We start from the raw sequence: 16,575 nt of genomic DNA on the forward strand, positions 1-16,575 counted from the left end.
TTTGGTCTGTCCGCAAGCTTTACCCAGACCTCCCTGTCGCTTGCCATTTCAACACTCCACCATGCTCTCATGCCCACATGTCCGTCCTTGACTTGCTGCATTGTTCCAGTGAAGCTCAACGCAAACTGGAGGAACAGCACCTCATCTTCCTACTAGGCACTTTACAGCCTTCTGGACTGAATATTGAGTTCAACAATTTTAGACCATGAACTCTCTCCTCCATCCCCACCCTCTTTCCGATTTTCCCCCTCTTTTTTGTTTTTTCCAAATATTTATATAGATTTTTCTTTTCCCACCGACTTCCATTATTTTTAAATGTATTTCGATCCATTGTTTTATCTCTACCTTTTAGCCTTTTTCGATTCCTTCACCCCACCCCAACCCCACTAGGGCTATCTGTGCCTTGCTCATCCTGCTTTCTACCCTTAATTAGCACATTCCTTAGATAATATCACCACTTTCAACACCTCTTTGTTCTTTTGTCTGTGACATCTTTTGGTTATCTCCACCTATCACTGGCTCTCTATCCAGCTCTTCTTGTCCCACCCCCCCTTAAACCAGCTTATATTTCACCTCTTTTCTATTTTTCCTTAGTTCTGTTGAAGAGTCATGCGGACTCGAAACGTTAACTGTGCTCCTCTCCGCAGATGCTGCCAGACCTGAGTTTTTCCAGGTATTTTTGTTTCTGTTTTGGATTTCCAGCATCCGCAGTTGTTTGCTTTTAACTCTAGAAATTTACAACATTCTCTCCTCCTGCTGACAGGGATGACCGCGCATGCGCCATGCTGCACATTGACGCCCGCTCAAGATGGCGGCCGTTACCCCGGGTCGATCACCCAGAGTTGAGGCCTCGCTCGGTGCAAACGGGAGTCCGGTAAACATTTTTTCGGGATTTGAAAATTATACACCATATTTTCGAAGTCTTCCCGCCCTGCCTCCGGATCCATCACTCTCTCGGCCCCGCCATTTCCCTCTTTACCGATTGTGGATCCAGGAAAGATACGTCTCTCTGTCGCCGTTACCTGCACTGCACATGCTCAGAACACTGGGTGGGATGGCACATGCGCACTGATGTCCAGCTGCAGCAATCCCACTGCGCATGCCCAGCTTGCTGGATGATTGACGGCAACTCTGGGCCGATAGGAGGAAGAGGCAGGACTGGAGGACCAAGCAGGAGCAGCTGGTCCTCCAACGAAACGGAGAGAATGAGGGGCGGGGCTGAGTCCGGATCTCCCTCATTGGCTGAAACTCTGCATCATTGTGGAAGCTGATTTGTGTCAAACTCCAGGAGAAAACTGAGTTTCTATCCTGGACTGACAGGGATGGATTTTGGAAACTCCTTTTACAGGGGGTTAGAAGGGAAGGATTTACTTTTAGGTGGTGGAGTTTGAGGGTTTGGGAGGTTTTATCAAAGTTCTGGTCGGGTTGAAGGCACATAAAATCTCCCTCCTTCTTCTCGCCCTGATTCCCTCGCCCTCCTCCCATCGAGGTCAGAGTCTTGAGTAGGTCCAGACTGTCTGGCAGGTTCGCTTCCCTGAAGGACATTAGTGAAACAGATGCGTTTTTACAAGAATAAAACAGCTTTTTCCTCATGCTGTCCCCACAAATTGCCAGATACATTCAGCTCAATTTCACAACCTGTGTTTTGTTTCTGTGAGTTGTCTCTCACTCCCTTTTTTCTGTTTTAAATCAATTTCACAGTGTATTAGAAGGCGAGGATTTGCATCCGGAAAACCCCAACTAAATATCACATCAGGATCTGACGGAGTCGCCCAATTTATCATAACCTGAATATCATCGGAATTTGAACATGGAAGGAGAAAGCACCGTCCGTAGTGAAAAGAAACCGTACACGTGTTGTGTGTGTGGACGAGGCTTCAACCAATCATCTAACCTGTCAGAACATAAATGCAGTCACAATGGGGAGAAACGATGAAAATGTGGGGACTGTGGGAAGGGATTCAATTATCCAGTTGAACTGGAAACTCATCGTCGCATTCACACTGGGGAGAGACCATTCACTTGCTCTAAGTGTGGGAAGGGATTCAGTCTGTCATGCAACCTGTTGGCTTACCAGCGAGTTCACACTGATGAGAGACCGTTCAGGTGCTCTCACTGTGGGATTGGGTTCAGGCAATTATCTGACCTCACCGTGCACAAACGAGTTCACACTGGAGAGAGTCCGTTCACCTGCATGGAGTGTGGAAAGGGATTCACTCGGTCAATATGCCTGCTGACACACCAGCGAGTTCACACTAGGGAGACACCATTCTCCTGCCCCGAGTGTGGGAAGGGATTCACTAATTCTTCCCCCCTGCTGAAACACCAGCGAGTTCACACTGGGGAGAGGCCATTCACCTGCTCCAAGTGTGGAAGGGATTCACTCAGTCAACTGACCTGCTGGAGCACCAGCGAGTTCATACTAGGGAGAGACCGTTCACCTGCTCTGACTGTGAGAAGAGATTCACTCAGTCGTCAACCTTGCTGACACACCAACGAGTTCACACTGGGGAGAAGCCATTCACCTGCTCCGTGTGTAACAAGGGGTTTTCTCACAAGGGGTCTGTTTCTGATGTTCATGAAGTCCAGCCCTGTTACAGTGATTAATATTCTGGAGAAAAGTCAAATCAGCTTTGTGTTAAACACACAGTGTGTTGGATCTTTTAATATTTCTAACTTAAGTTAGTTTCTTTTGAAGAACTCTCCTTCCCCCTGTGTGCCCCATCCTCACCTCCAAAATGAAGGAGGAGCCTTGAGTTCTTTGAGGATATAATAAGCAGGGTGGATAAAGGGGAACCAGTAGATGTAGTGTGTTTGGATTTCCAAAAGGCCTTCAATGAACTCTCATATTAAAGATTACTGCACAAGATAAGAGCTCATGATGTTGGGGGTGATATATTAGCATGGATAGAGGATTGGTTAACTGACAGGAAAGAGTGAGTTGGGATAAATGGGTCATTTTGAGGTTAGCAAACTGTAACTAGTGGAGTGCCACAGGGATCAGTGTTGGGGCCTCAGCTATTTCTGATCTATACTAATAACTTGGATGAAGGGACTATTTGTATTGTAGCTAAATTTGCTATGTAAAGATAGGTAGGAAAGCAAGTTGTGAGGAGGATACAAAGAGGCTGCAAACAGGTATAGATAAGTTAAGTGAGTAGGCAGATGGTGTATAATGTGGTAAAATGTGAGGATGTCCACTTGGCAGGAAGAATGGAAAAGCAGAATATTATTGAAATAGAGAAAGACTGCAGAATGCTGCACCACAGAGGAATCTGGGTGTCCTTGTACATGAATCACATAAAGTTAGCATTCATGTACAGGAAGTGATTATGAAGGCAAATGGAGTGTTGGCGGTTATTGCAATGGGGATGGAGTATAAAAGTAGGAGAATCTTGCTGCAATTGTACAGGGCATGGGTGAGACTGCATCTAGAGTACTGTGTGCAATTTTGGTCTCCTGACTTAAGGAGAGATATACTTGCATCAGAAACAGTTCAGAGAAGGTTTACTAGGCTGATTCCCGGGATGAAGGGGTTGTCTTATGAAGAAAGATTGGGCCTGTATCCATTGGAGTTTAGAAGAATGAGAGGTGATCTTACTGAAACATACAAGATTCTGAGGGGATTTGCAGGGCAGATGCTGAGAATCTGTTTCCTCTCATGGGGGAATTGATAAGTAAGAGACACTGTTTAAAAACAAGGGGTCTCCCATTTAAGACGGTGATGAGGAGGAATATTTTTCTCTCAGAGGGACATTAGTCTCTAGGATTCTCTTCCACAGAGAGTGTGGAGGCTGAGTCATTGAATATTTCAAGGCTGAGTTCAACAGATTTTTGATCTATAAGAGAATCAAAGGTTAATGGGATTGGGGACAGACTGGAAAGTGGAGTTAAGACCACAATCAGATCAGCCATGGTGCAGCCTCGATGGGCTGAATGGCCTATCTCTTATGGTCTTTACTACCTGACCAGTACATTCTTATCTCCCTGCAGTCTCCAGCTTTCTATCTCACTACCAAGCACACATCCATTTGTTTTTTGTATCATGCGCAAACTTCTTATTCATGTCCCTGAGTCAGTCTGAATCAGTGATATAAACCAGGAATGATGGACCCAGTACTAAGCCCTGTGAAACCCCACTGGAAGCAGCCTTCCAGTCACAAAAAAAAACACCCATCAACCATCATGCATCACTTCCTACCATTGAGTCAACTTTGCATCCAACTTGTACCTTGCCCTGGGGTCCCATGAGGTTTTTTTTCCTGCCCAGTCTGCCATATGGTACCTTGTAGATGTGGAGAGAATGTTTCCATTTGTGGGACAATCCAAAACTAGGGGCTAGAAATACAAGATAGTTACTGATAAATCCCGTAGGGAAATAAGGAGATATGTGTTTACTCAGAGAGCGGTTATAAAGTGAACTCACTACCACAGGAAGTGGTTGTGGCAAAAAGCTGAGATAATTTCAAAAGGAAACTAGACGAGAGAAAACGGAATAAAAAGATAAACTGAAAGACTGAGCTGAGGTAGATGGAATGGAAGGTGAAGCTTGTGGAGTGTAAAGACCAGGAGTGACTAGTTGGGAAGAATGGCCTGTGTCTATTCTGTACCTTCTGTGTAAACTCTTTTTACAATGTATTAGGAGGAGAGGATTTACAGCTGTGAAACTAAAACCAATGATCAAGATCTGACAGAGTCATTCAATTCATCAGGGCCTGAATACCATCGGCCTTTGAACATGGAAGGAGAAATGTTTGTCCATGGGAAGAGATTTCAAACATCACTGTGACCAGAAAAGCACCGAGACACACACACCTGAGTGTGAGTGTTCCAGTGTTCAGGTACACAGCCTGAAAAGAATCACACCACTCACAGTGAGGAGAAAATGTACATGTGTTGTGTGTGTGGATGAAGCTTCAACTGATCCTCCAAGTTGGAGAGGTCAAAGGACCATGGAGAAACCATGGAAATGTGGGGACTGTGGGAAGGTATTCAAATGCCAATTGCAGTTGGAAATCCATCGACACACTCATACTGGGGAGAGACCATTCCCCTGCTTCTTGTGTGGCAATGGATTCATTAATTCATCTGACCTTCGGATACACCAGCGAGTTCACACAGGAGAGAGGCCACTCACCTGCTCTAAATGTGGGAGGAATTAACTCAGTCAGCCCACCTGCTGGCCCACCAGGGAATTCACACTGTGGGAGAGAGGCCATTCACCTGCTCTGATTGTGGGAATGGATTCTCTCGGTCATCCCACCTCACTTTCACCAACTGGTTTACACAGATAAGAGACCTTTTAAATGTCCTGACTGCGAGAAGAGCTTTAAAAGCAGGTACCAGTTGCTGACACACCAACACAGGGAGAGACAGTTTACCTGCTCCGAGTGTGGGAAGGGATTCATTCATTCATCCGACTTTCTGATACACCAGCGATTTCACACGGGGAGAGGCCATTTGCCTGCTCTGTGTGAGGTGAGAAATTCTCACAATTATCCTGCCTCACTGCACACTAACTGGTTCACACTGATCAGAAGTCCTTCAAATGTTCTGACAGTGAGAAGAGCTTTAAAAGCAGGCGTGAATTGCTAGCACACCAACGAACACACACTGGGGAGAGGCCATTCACCTGCTCTGAGTGTGGGAAGGGATTCGAACATTTATCCAACCTCCTGAGACACCAGCGAGTTCACACTGGGGGGAGTTTGTTTATTTGCTCAGAGTGTGGGAAAGGATTCACTCAGTTATCCCACCTGCTGAGACACCAACGAGTTCACAAGTGACAGCAGGGGTTGGATCTGCTGTTATTGCTGCTGTTAATCACACCCAGGACTGAACCATGTTCATTCTGAGAGTTGGTGTTTCTTTCTTCTGATGTTAATAATTGAACCAAAGTTAGCATTCTGGTTATATATCAAATAAACTCCCTTTGTTTTAAACATATTGTTGTAGATTTTTATCTTTCCCACCTGAGTGTTTAACATCACCTGGCTGGAGCTCAGAAAGGACAATCTGGGGGAGGATCATACGGCAGGAACAGAACTTCAGCCAGGACCCAGTCCAGGAGCACGATGACCATCCACATCTTGTCCCTGTTGGATAAAATCAAACATAGCGTTTATTCTCCATCTGGCTATCTGACCTTTTCAGCTTGTACAGTTTACACTGATCTCCATGGTAACACAGATATTGTATTTCCTTCCCTCGTTTCCAATTTGCTCATATAAGATTTGTTTATCCCAATCTACTTAGATCTTCAAATGGATTTTTCCAGGTAGCCCCCCGCCACCCAGACCGACCCCGTTTAACAATGTTTTTAATGTGACTTCATCTCTCATTGAACAGTTAATGTAAAGGGTGGGGTTTTTCTCCCTGGAGGTGTTGAGATGGGCAGCACCATCTTCTCCACTGCCTGTAGCAGGGAGGATGTTGAAATTTGTTGGAGGTTCTGGAGAAACTGACCATGAGACTGTCGAGTAGCAATGGGGAGTGCGACCCGGGGGGGGGGGCGGGATTCACAATCTGGATTGGCCGACCCGTCATGAGCTGAACCAGGCTGTGAACAGGAGTAGAGTGAATGGTCATTAAGACACCAGACAAAGCAGTGACCCAGTCATTGGCTTTGACCAGTTCATCGGCTCCCCTCATGACAGCTTTTTTCAGTGTCTTTTCTTCCGAGTGATTAAAGCTCCCAACCATCCCACTGGACTCTGGGTAATAGGGGATGTGGAAACGTGGAACACCCACAAGATGACAGAGCTGCTGCATGACTTCTGCTGTGAATTGAGAACCATTATCACTCTCTATCCTTTTCCGAAAGCCCCATCTGGTAAAGATCTGTTCCCACAAGGTTTTAGCTGTTGCAACTGCATCATTTTTACAGACAGGGAAAGCTTCAATCCACCAGCCATCATACATATAACTATTAGGATATACTGGTCCCCTCCTTTACTGTGGGTTGTGGGCCTGCCTATGTTTCCAAGCGACATAATTCAGATGGGTTGTGCCCATTGGGACCTTACATTTTGCAGGGCCAGATTAATTTGGATACAGGTGAGACACATGTTCAGGCGATAATGGACATCCTGGTTCGTCCTCAGCCACCAAGAGTAATTATGTAACATGTTGAGGACTTGAAACAGAGAAACACTCCCCTAATTTGATTCATAAACAAAATTAATTCTTTTCTAAGCCATCAAGGTGTGACCTAAATCAAAAATAGAGCCATCCTTGTGATAGAAAACCTCATTGTGTAAGATGAGTGAATCCTTACTTGCTGTGAGGGATGAGGGAAAGTCTTCGCTATGGTGTACGGCCTCTTTGACCACAGTCACATCAGGGTCAGGGTCCTGACAAGTTTCTAAATCAGGTTTAACTGGAGACTGTTGGATCGGTGCCAATGATTTTGTTTTGAGTGGATCCCAAGGAAACGCCTCTGGTGCAGCTTTCCTGGTGAGTCAGTCGGCCTGGTTATTACCGTCACCCTCTTCACTAACTCCTGCTGCTGATGTACATTCACCTTACAAATAGCAACTTGTCCCAGTCACCAGCAATATCCCAAATCATTCGAAGTTTGGAGTGGTGGGTGAGTGATTTTCTTTCTGCTGTGGAGAAGCTGTGTATTTTTTTTTGCCAGAGTCGTAGGTTTTCGCTGAGGGAGTTACAACGAAAGGATATTTTCAGAATAGTTGGAGATTCCATCAGTAAAAGATTGAAGGGCTGTGATCACAATAACCTCAGACTTCTGGGCTAAATATGCGGTGGGTATTTAATAAAGGTACTATGGCTGTCAAGAAGCACTAGTCTGATACAGTCCTTGTTAATAAAACCGAGACCCATCCACATAAACCCCACTGGAGTTTAACAGTGTTGTGGCCTTAATACGTCCATTGGACACGGCCTCTTTCATGTGACAACTATGTGGGGTTCTTTCATACTGCAACATCTGAGCCAATTGGTATTTGTGATATTACAGGATATTAATATCTTTGCTTTTTTACTCCATAATTCATCGACTCTGTCATTCCAGGGATATTCTCTTAACTTGGCCCTTTCTTAATAATGTCACTGTGGTATATGGGGCGTGTAGAATTACTCAATTAAACTCTACCAGGTACTCTGTGTGCTTAACTCTTATTTGAAGGCAAAATACATGTGGATGCTGAAGATCTGAAATAAAAACAGAAGGTTCTGGAAAAACTCAGTAGGTCTGGCAGCATCTGTGGAGAGAGAAACAGAGTTAATGTTTCGGGTGAAATATGAGTCTTCTTTGGAACTGAAGAGAGGTAGAAATGGGATGGGTTTTATGCTGTTGAAAAAATGGTATCAGGTCGAACAAAAGAGGTCAGGGATAGTTTAGAGGGCGGGAGAGATTAAACAACAAAGATGTAATTGAATGAAAGGTAAAAGGAGTGGTAATGGTTGTGATAAAGAAACAAGACACAGTAAGTTTTAATGTCAGGATAAAGGATGAAAATCTGTCCATTTCAGTTCTGAAGGAGAGTCGTATTAGACTCAAAATGTTAGCTCTGTTTCTCTCTCCAATGACGCTGCCAGACCTGCTGAGTTTTTCCAGTACTTTCTGTTTTTATTTCAGTGAATCCTTTATATCTGCTAAATACACTGATCTTTCCACAGGGATGGGTGTGTCTAAGAAGCATCCACCTGAAAAGCCTTTTCCATTCACCACTACAGCAGATATACATTGTTCTGACCTTGCCAGCAGGGCTGTGGAATTAATTGGATGGATCTTCAAAAAAGCGAGCACAGGTGTGATGAGCTGAATTAAATTCTATCTGTGGTGTATCATTCTATAAAAGAGTGAACATTCATTATCAGGGATCGAAACGCAAGGAGGGACGAACCAGTGACTTTGAGATTTAACCCAGCCAGGGTCAGCACCTAGAGGGGAGGAGGGAGAGGGGAACCAGTGGAAAAGCTTTAAAAGTTCAGAGTATTCCCACAGGAGAGCAGAAATTTAGATAACTTTGAAAAATGGAACATAGCGACGCACAGAATTCTATGAGTTTTTTAATTACTTTTTTTCAATTGGGCAACAAAATTATTTTCTATTCTGTATTTGGAATCTCAATGGCGCTGCTGTTACCCAACATTCCCTGCGGATGTGACTGTCCCCTTTACATTCCGCAGGCGCCCAGTGCGCAGGCGCCTTGCTGACCTCTGGAGCATGCGCAGTGCCACTTTGATCGGAGCCCTGCGAGTGCGGGAGAGGCTTTTGCAAATGGGTGAGCGCGGGCGGGGCGGAGGGACAATGGAGCCGGGGAGGGGAGTGGAGTGAGGGAAGGCTTCATAAACACCCGATGTAGGCCTCAAGGCCAGAATCAGGGTCTGCAGATCCCATGTTTACAGCCCTGGGGCTTTTTTCCTGGGAAATGGCCCACGTTCACCATTATTAGAGGCTCAGGAAGTGACACAATTACAGAGATGTTGGGGAGCAGAGCGCATGCGCGGCCATTTCGGTGACGTAACTTAATGGGCGAGGCTTCAGGGTCCCGGTGACCAGGAGAGAAAAAGATTGGCGCGTTGATTTTATTCCCACTCTGCCCACAGGAGCTGGTGACAGGCCGGGATGAACGTGCACCAACTTTAGAGGGGCAATGTGCTGCAGTGCGCATGTGCGACCATCTTAACACTATAAGAATATCAGAATTAGAAACACGAGTGGGCCATTCTGCCAATCCAGCATGCTTGGCAATTCAACAAGATCGTGGCTGATCTGATTGTTTCCTTAACTCCACTTTCCTGCTTCCCTTCTAACCCTTGACTCCTTTGTATATTAAAATCTCAGCCTTGACTATATCTAAATATTCCGTAGCCTGCGCTCCTCCCTGGGGAAGACAGTTCCACAGAGTAACAATCCTGAGAGAAAAGATTTATCCTCACTTCAGCCTTAAATTGGACCCCCCCTTATTTTTAAACCTAGTTCTAGATTCCCCATCAGGGAAAACATCCTTCAGCATCCACCCTGTCAAGCACCCTCAGAATCTTACATGTTTCAGTAAGATCACCTCTTGTTCTTCAAAACTCCAATGAGTATGGGCCCAATGTGCTCAACGTTTCCTCATAAAATAAACCCCCTAATCCCAGGAATCAGCCGAGAGAACCTTCTCTGAACTGCTTCCAATGCAAATAGTCCCTGTTTAACTAATCCTGGACCAGGGAGCAGAAGGAGAGAATGTTGTGAACTTCTATCCTGGACTGACAGGGATGGATTTTGGAAACTCCTTTTACAGGGGGTTAGAAGGACAGGATTTACACACAGCAAACTCAAACCAACAGAAAAGTTGTCTCCACTGAAATTCAAACCTTGACTGAATATTATGACATTTATAATCTCCTTTGCAGGGAGTTAGAAAATATGAAGATTGCCAGATTTTTCTCTGACTCTAGTGTTTCTGATATTTTTCCAGCTGCAGACTCCAGCAGGAGATTTTAAATTTGGAAACAGTGAAATTGTTTCAGAGGTGAGTGTTATTGAGCATTCATCTACCATTTAGAGCTCTTAGTGCTGTGCTCTGATTCCATAGCTTTGGGGCTGGTATGGATCCTTTATTGTGGATCTGAATGCTGTTTCACCTCTGCCCTTGCCAATCACCTCTCTGCCACTCTGCCATTGTCTAACTTCCCCTGCCTCTAATAATGGGTGTATTTTAACCATATTTGGTATTTTACTGTTATTTCTGACAACCGTGTCTACATGAGGTTTCCACTGCCAGCCAATTCCTGTCTATACACCGCTGAACAACCAGCTTTATCTTCCCTTGGTCAGGAATTGTTTTTCTTACATTTATGTCCCACTTCTGAGCTTATATTGACCTTCAAATTCTGCTTCATTTGTATTTGCTGTAATTCATTCTTTACACCCTGAAACATTGACCGCTTTTCTCTCTCCACACTTACTGCCTGAGCTGCTGAATATTTTGAGCATTTGCTCGTTATAATTCATATTTCTAGTAGCTGCAGTATTTTGTTATTATGTTATTTCAGGCATCGCTCACAGAACTGAGTTTAGAAACACAGACGGACCAATTAAGAGCTGGTTTCTATCGGGGTGTCTGTTGGTTGCAGCAGTTGGTCTCTAGCCTCCAATGTTGGTCCATTTTCATCAAGTCATAGAATCATTGAATGATGACAATACAGATGGAGGCTATTTAACCTGTCATGTCCATGCAAGAGCAAATCAACTAGTTGCAGTCTGCTGCATTTTCCTTGTAGCTGAGGATTTTTTTTTCTCTTCATGGCCTTATCCAATTCCGTTCTGAAAGCCTTTGTTGCCTCATTTTGAGCTGGAGTGGAGATGGAGGAGAAGCTGCTGGGTTTAACCCCAAGGACTTTGGAACCCAGTCTGACCCAGCAATTTCCATTGTGAAATTGTCGAGAGAGGTAGACTCCAGGAGAGATCAGGTTGTTAAACAGACACTGTCCATACAATGTAAAAGGATATTGTTTTAGGAACAAATATTTCTGTAGATGCTTTTAATCTATTTTACACATACATATTTAAACATTTATTTTTGCGATTTGGGTGTCATTAACAAGACCTGCAGCAAATATTGCCAATCCCCAGTTACCTGTGGGGAAGATGATGTTTGACCTTCTTCAACCGCTGCAGTCTGTGTGGTGAAGGTGCTCCCACAATGCTGTTAGGTAAGAAGTTACAAGTTATTCACCCAGCAATGGTGAAGGAATGGTGATATATGTCTAAATCAGCAACAGTAATTTGTATTTATATAACACCTTTAATGTATAAAATGTTCCAAGGCATTTCACAGAAATGTTATAAAGCAACATTTGACACCGAGCCTCACAAGGAGATATGAGGGCAGGTGAACAAAAGCTTGGTCAAATAGGTAGGTTTTAAGGATTATCCTAAAATAGGAAAGCGAAGTAGTGAGCAGGAGAGATTCAATGAGGAATATCCAGAAGGAACTGCAAGAACAGCCACTGACGGTAGAATGATCCACATTGGCCAGAATTAGAAGAGAGCAGATATCTTGAAGGGTTGTGTGTTTGGAGGAGATTACAGAGATAGAGAGGGGCACAACTAGGGAGGAAAACAAGGATGAGAATTTTCAAATTTAGGTGCTTCTTGAACGGGAGCCTTTGTAGGTCAGTGAGCACAGGGAGGACAGGCGTCTTGGTGTGATTAGGCACACGGGCAGCAGAGTCTGGAACAACCTCAATATTACTGGGAAGTTGAATGTGAGAGGCCGGCAACAGTGCAGTAAGTGCAGAAATAACAGAGATAGGGATGATCACAGCCACAGAAGGTTTTGAAAACAAGGACGACAGTTTTAAAATTTCGGTGCTTCTTAAACAGGAGCCTTTAGAGGTCAGTGAGCACAGCGGGTATGGGTGAACAAAACTTACTGCAAGTAAACACACGGGCTGTAGGTTGTTGTATCACCTCAAGATTACAGGGAGGTTGAATGTGGGTGGCCAGCCTGGGGTCTGATAGGATAGTTAAGTCTTGAGGAAATAAAACAATGGATGAGTGTTTCAGAAGCAAATGATCTGAGATGAGGGTGGAGTCGGGCAATGTTACTGAGGTGGAAATTGTTCGTCTTGATGATGATGTGGATATGTGGTCAGAAGCTCATCTCAGGGTCAAATACTACACCAAAGTTGTGAACAGTCTGGTTCTGCCTCAGACAGTTGCCGGGGAGAGGGATGGAGTTGGTGGTTAGGGAGTGGAGTTTGTCGCAGGGACTGAGGACAATGGCTTTGGTATTCCCGATATTTAAATGGAGGAAATTTCTGCTCATTTGATCAGGGTGATGTGTGACTTGGAGGGGATCTTGAAGTTGATGCTGTTCACATACACCTGCCACCCTGGTCTTTCTGGTTGGTGCAGGTTTAGGTTTTTGGAATTTTTGTCAAAGTTCTGGCCAAGTTGTAGACATATAAAATCCCTCTCCTTCACCCCCTGCCTCTCTTGCCCCTCTCACGCTCTGTCCTCCTGTGGAGGCTAGAGTCTTGTGAGACCCAGACCGGGTGGCAGGTTCACTTCCCTGAAGGACATTAGTGAATCAGTTGGTTTTTAGGATAATCCAGCAGTTTTCATGGCCACTTTTCCCTGGTGTCAGCCCCACAAATTACCGGATTCATTCAGCTCAATTTCACAATCTGCCTTTGTGTTTTACTGGTTTCACTGTTACTCCCTTTTTATCTGTTTTAAATCAATTTTACAGTGTATTACAAGTGGAGGATTTGCAGTTGGGAAACTCAAACCAAACATCACATCAGGATCTGATGGAGTCGTCCAATTAATTGTAACCTGAATATCATCGGATTTTAAACATGGAAGGAAAACGTACCATCCACAATAGAGAGAAACCATGGAAATGTGAGGACTGTGGGAAGAGATTCAGTTACCAGTCTAAGCTGGAAACTCATCAACGCACTCACACTGGGGAGCAGCCGTTCACCTGCTCTGAATGTGGGAAGGGACTCACTCAGTTGTCCACGCTGCTGACACACCAGCGAGTTCACACTGGGGAGAGGCCGTTCACCTGCTCCAAGTGTGGGAAGGGATTCATTAATTCAACCAACTTGCTGACACACCAGCGAGTTCACAATGGGGAGAGGTTGTTCAGCTGCTCTGAATGTGAGAAGGGATTCACTCTATCATCTGACCTGCTGACACACCAACGAATTCACACCGGGGAGAGGCCATTCACCTGCTGCATGTGTGGGAAGGGATTCACAAGATTATCCGGTCTACTGAGACACCAGCAAGTTCACACTGATGAGAGACCTTTTAAATGCTCGGACTGTGACAAGTGCTATAAAAGTTCTGGGGACCTGATGTCCCATCGACGTGCTCACACTGACGAGAGACCATTCAGGTGTTCTCACTGTGGGACTGGGTTCAGGCGATCATCTGACCTCATTGCACACCAGCGCACTCATACCGGGGAGAGGCCTTTCATCTGCTCAAAGTGTGGGAAGGGATTCACTCAGTCATCCAACCTGCTGAGACACCAGCAAGTTCACAATGGGAAGAGACCATTCACCTTGTCCTTGTGTGGAAAGGGATTCACTCAGACCTTTCTAACACCCCATCGAGTTCTCACTGAGTGACAGAAGAGATTCACTCAGCCATCCTATTCGCTGAAACAACAGCAAGTTTACAATGTGGAGGGACATTTAAATGCCCATATCATGGGAAATTCTACAAAGGTTCCCGGGAAGTGATATCCAATCAAAATGTTCACATCGCCAGGAACTGTTCAGGTGCTCTCACTTTAGAACTGGGTTTAGGAGATCATCTCAACTCACTGTACACCATAAACTAGTGAGTTCATAGTGGGGAAAGGCTGTTCACCTGCTGTGGGAAGGGATTTTCTCACTTATCCCACCTGCTAGTCACTAGTGACTTCACAAGTAACTACAGAAATTGAATTTTGCTGTTAATCACATCCAGGACTGAACCATGTTCATTGGGATCTGTTGATGCTGATGTTCATCAACACCAGCCCTGTTATGGGTGTTAATATTGAGGATAAATGTCAAATAAATCTGCACTGCATTAAATAGAGTATCAATTCTTTTTAATATCTCTAACTCACATTCGTTCCTTTTGAAGTGCTCTCACTCTCCCCTGTCTCCTCCATCCTCAGCTCCGACAACAAGTATGAGGAGCTCATTGAGCTTCTTTGTCACTAAGATTGAGACAGTCTGACCAATTGCCTCTACTGCTTCTCTCCCTCCCACTATCCTACTGGGCCATCCTGCCTCTAAAGTTCGCCCTTTCCTGAGCCCTGAACCTTCATCTTTCTCTAGTTTCCCTCTCATTTCCTCTCATGCCCCCCCAGGGATCATCTTGTCCATGAGACCTACTCCTGTTCCATCAACCCTATTCCCTCAAAACTCCAGACCACCCAACTTCCCCATGTATGCTGACTTTGTTAATGGTTCTCTCTTTAAATACTGCCCCTCTTTCCTTCATATCTGCCATCATCACCCCCTCCTCAATAAAAACAATCCTTCACCTCAGTCGTTGCAAACTACTGCCCCTTCGCACCACCTTTTCTTCTTCAAGGTCTTTCTTACCTCCCAAATCCATGCCCCTCTTTCCTAGAACTCAACCTTTGAATCCCTCCAGTAAGATTTCTGTCTCTGCCACAGTCTCCAAACAACCCTAATTAAAGTCACAAAGTACATCTTATTTGAGTGTGACAAAGGTGAACTACCCATCATTGTCCTTCCTGGCCTACCTGCAGTCTCTAACATCATTGATCAAACCATCCTCCTGCAATGTCTCTGCATGTTGTCCAGCTGGAAGGGACTGCACACTCCTGATTCCTTTCTTACCTATCTAGTTGTCGTCAGAGGATAACCTGTAGAAACTGTGATTGTTTGAGTTATATTTTTACACACTCGCTCACTTAGTAAGTGCTCAGGTGTCACTGAAGTTTGACAAAATGTTCTGTTATCACGCTCACAGTGACTGCATCTTGCAAACCAAGTCTCTCTAATTACACCAGCCCTTCTGGATAAAATCCAAAGGGAAGAGTAAAAGTTTACAGTCCACCACACAAGCTCTTAGTGCTAAAAAAAAATCTGATACTTCCCATTAAAATGCAAGCAATACCGACCAGCTGTGTATTGCTCTGTTTCATATTTATTGAAACAGACGCATTGCCAAGATTGGCCAACAGATCCATTGTTGGAAGATGTGGATTGGGAGATGGATTTTGGCCTTTCTTATTTTGCAATCCTTATGTGATCAGAATCTCCTCCTTACTTCCCCAGATGCCGACAAAGATAAACTAGGACTTGGTTTCCAATGGCGGCCGGGTCACCCACAATCCCGTGCGTCCCAGAAACCACTCTATCTGCCGCGGGTTGGCGGGCAGTTACGCGCATGCTCGGAGGGTCCTGGTCTCTTTGTTTGAGATTGTTCCCGGAGAGAAGCCGGAAGCGGCGGATAGTGAGAGTGGAGAATGTTCATTGTTTAATATTCGGCTCTGGGGCCGCACTCGGGATTCGTAAACCCCGCCCGGGGTTTATTAACCCGCTCCCGACAGTGACCCCTCACCTGACAGCTCACAATGCCCGGCTGATTGACAGCAGCTCCGGTCCAATAGGAGAGGAGGCAGGAGTGGAGGACCAAACAAGGAGGGGCTGTTCCTCTAACCAATCGGAGTGAATGAGGGGGCGGGGCTGAGCCTGGACCTCTCTGATTGGCTGAAATTCCGCATCATTTTGAAAACTTATTTGTCTAAAATTCAAGTGCCCCGTGTAAAACATTAAAGATGATTTTTTTCCAATAATTTATATAGTTTTCTTTTCCCACCTATTTCCATTATTTTTAAATGTATTTCCATTCATTGTTTTATCTCTACCTTTTAGCCTTTTTCGATCCCTTCCCCTCACCCCACCCCTACTAGGGTTATCTGTACCTTCTGTTGAAGGGTCATGTGGACCCGAAACGTCGACTCTTTTCTTCTCCACCGATGCTGCCAGACCTGCTGAGTTTTTTCCAGGTAATTCTGTTTTTGTTTTGGATTTTCAGCATCTGCAGTAGTTTTTTGTTTTTATCTGTAC

At 44.9% G+C, this 16,575-nt stretch overlaps 4 protein-coding genes across 7 annotated transcripts in view; 1 reads left to right on the forward strand and 3 right to left on the reverse strand.

Moving 5' to 3' along the window:
- Positions 1 to 16,575, reverse strand: part of LOC144697047 (uncharacterized) — a 288,147-nt gene that overhangs the window by 228,943 nt on the left and 42,629 nt on the right. The window lies entirely within an intron of this gene.
- LOC144697176 (uncharacterized) overlaps positions 1 to 16,575 on the reverse strand; it is a 245,052-nt gene that overhangs the window by 112,319 nt on the left and 116,158 nt on the right. The window lies entirely within an intron of this gene.
- The window catches only part of LOC144697436 (uncharacterized), a 30,754-nt gene that overhangs the window by 3,951 nt on the left and 10,228 nt on the right, over positions 1 to 16,575 (reverse strand). Inside the window, exon 3 of the mRNA XM_078569412.1 lies at positions 10,514 to 10,522. Coding sequence (XP_078425538.1) covers positions 10,514 to 10,522 — 9 coding nt within the window. The remainder of the gene's footprint in view (positions 1 to 10,513; positions 10,523 to 16,575) is intronic.
- On the forward strand, positions 9,202 to 14,559 carry LOC144697149 (uncharacterized). 4 transcript variants are annotated; one of them, XM_078568998.1, is made up of 4 exons: positions 9,204 to 9,248; positions 10,434 to 10,487; positions 11,563 to 11,670; positions 13,215 to 14,559. In XM_078568998.1, exon 4 carries the CDS (start codon positions 13,324 to 13,326, stop codon positions 14,104 to 14,106), a length of 783 nt encoding a protein of 260 aa, XP_078425124.1. In that variant the 5' UTR covers positions 9,204 to 9,248; positions 10,434 to 10,487; positions 11,563 to 11,670; positions 13,215 to 13,323; the 3' UTR covers positions 14,107 to 14,559. The 4 variants fall into 4 exon arrangements, with proteins under 4 accessions (XP_078425122.1, XP_078425124.1, XP_078425126.1 ...); XM_078568996.1 differs by lacking the exon at positions 11,563 to 11,670 and having other exon boundaries at positions 9,202 to 9,248; XM_078568997.1 differs by lacking the exons at positions 9,204 to 9,248; positions 11,563 to 11,670 and adding an exon at positions 9,313 to 9,349.

This window comes from Cetorhinus maximus, chromosome 23 (assembly GCF_964194155.1).
Source record: "Cetorhinus maximus chromosome 23, sCetMax3.hap1.1, whole genome shotgun sequence".
NCBI lineage: Eukaryota > Metazoa > Chordata > Chondrichthyes > Lamniformes > Cetorhinidae > Cetorhinus > Cetorhinus maximus.

Coding starts and splice junctions, on each gene's coding strand:
- LOC144697149 (XM_078568996.1), top strand. CDS start 13,324: ATGGAAGGAAAACGTACCATCCACAATAGAGAGAAACCATGGAAATGT.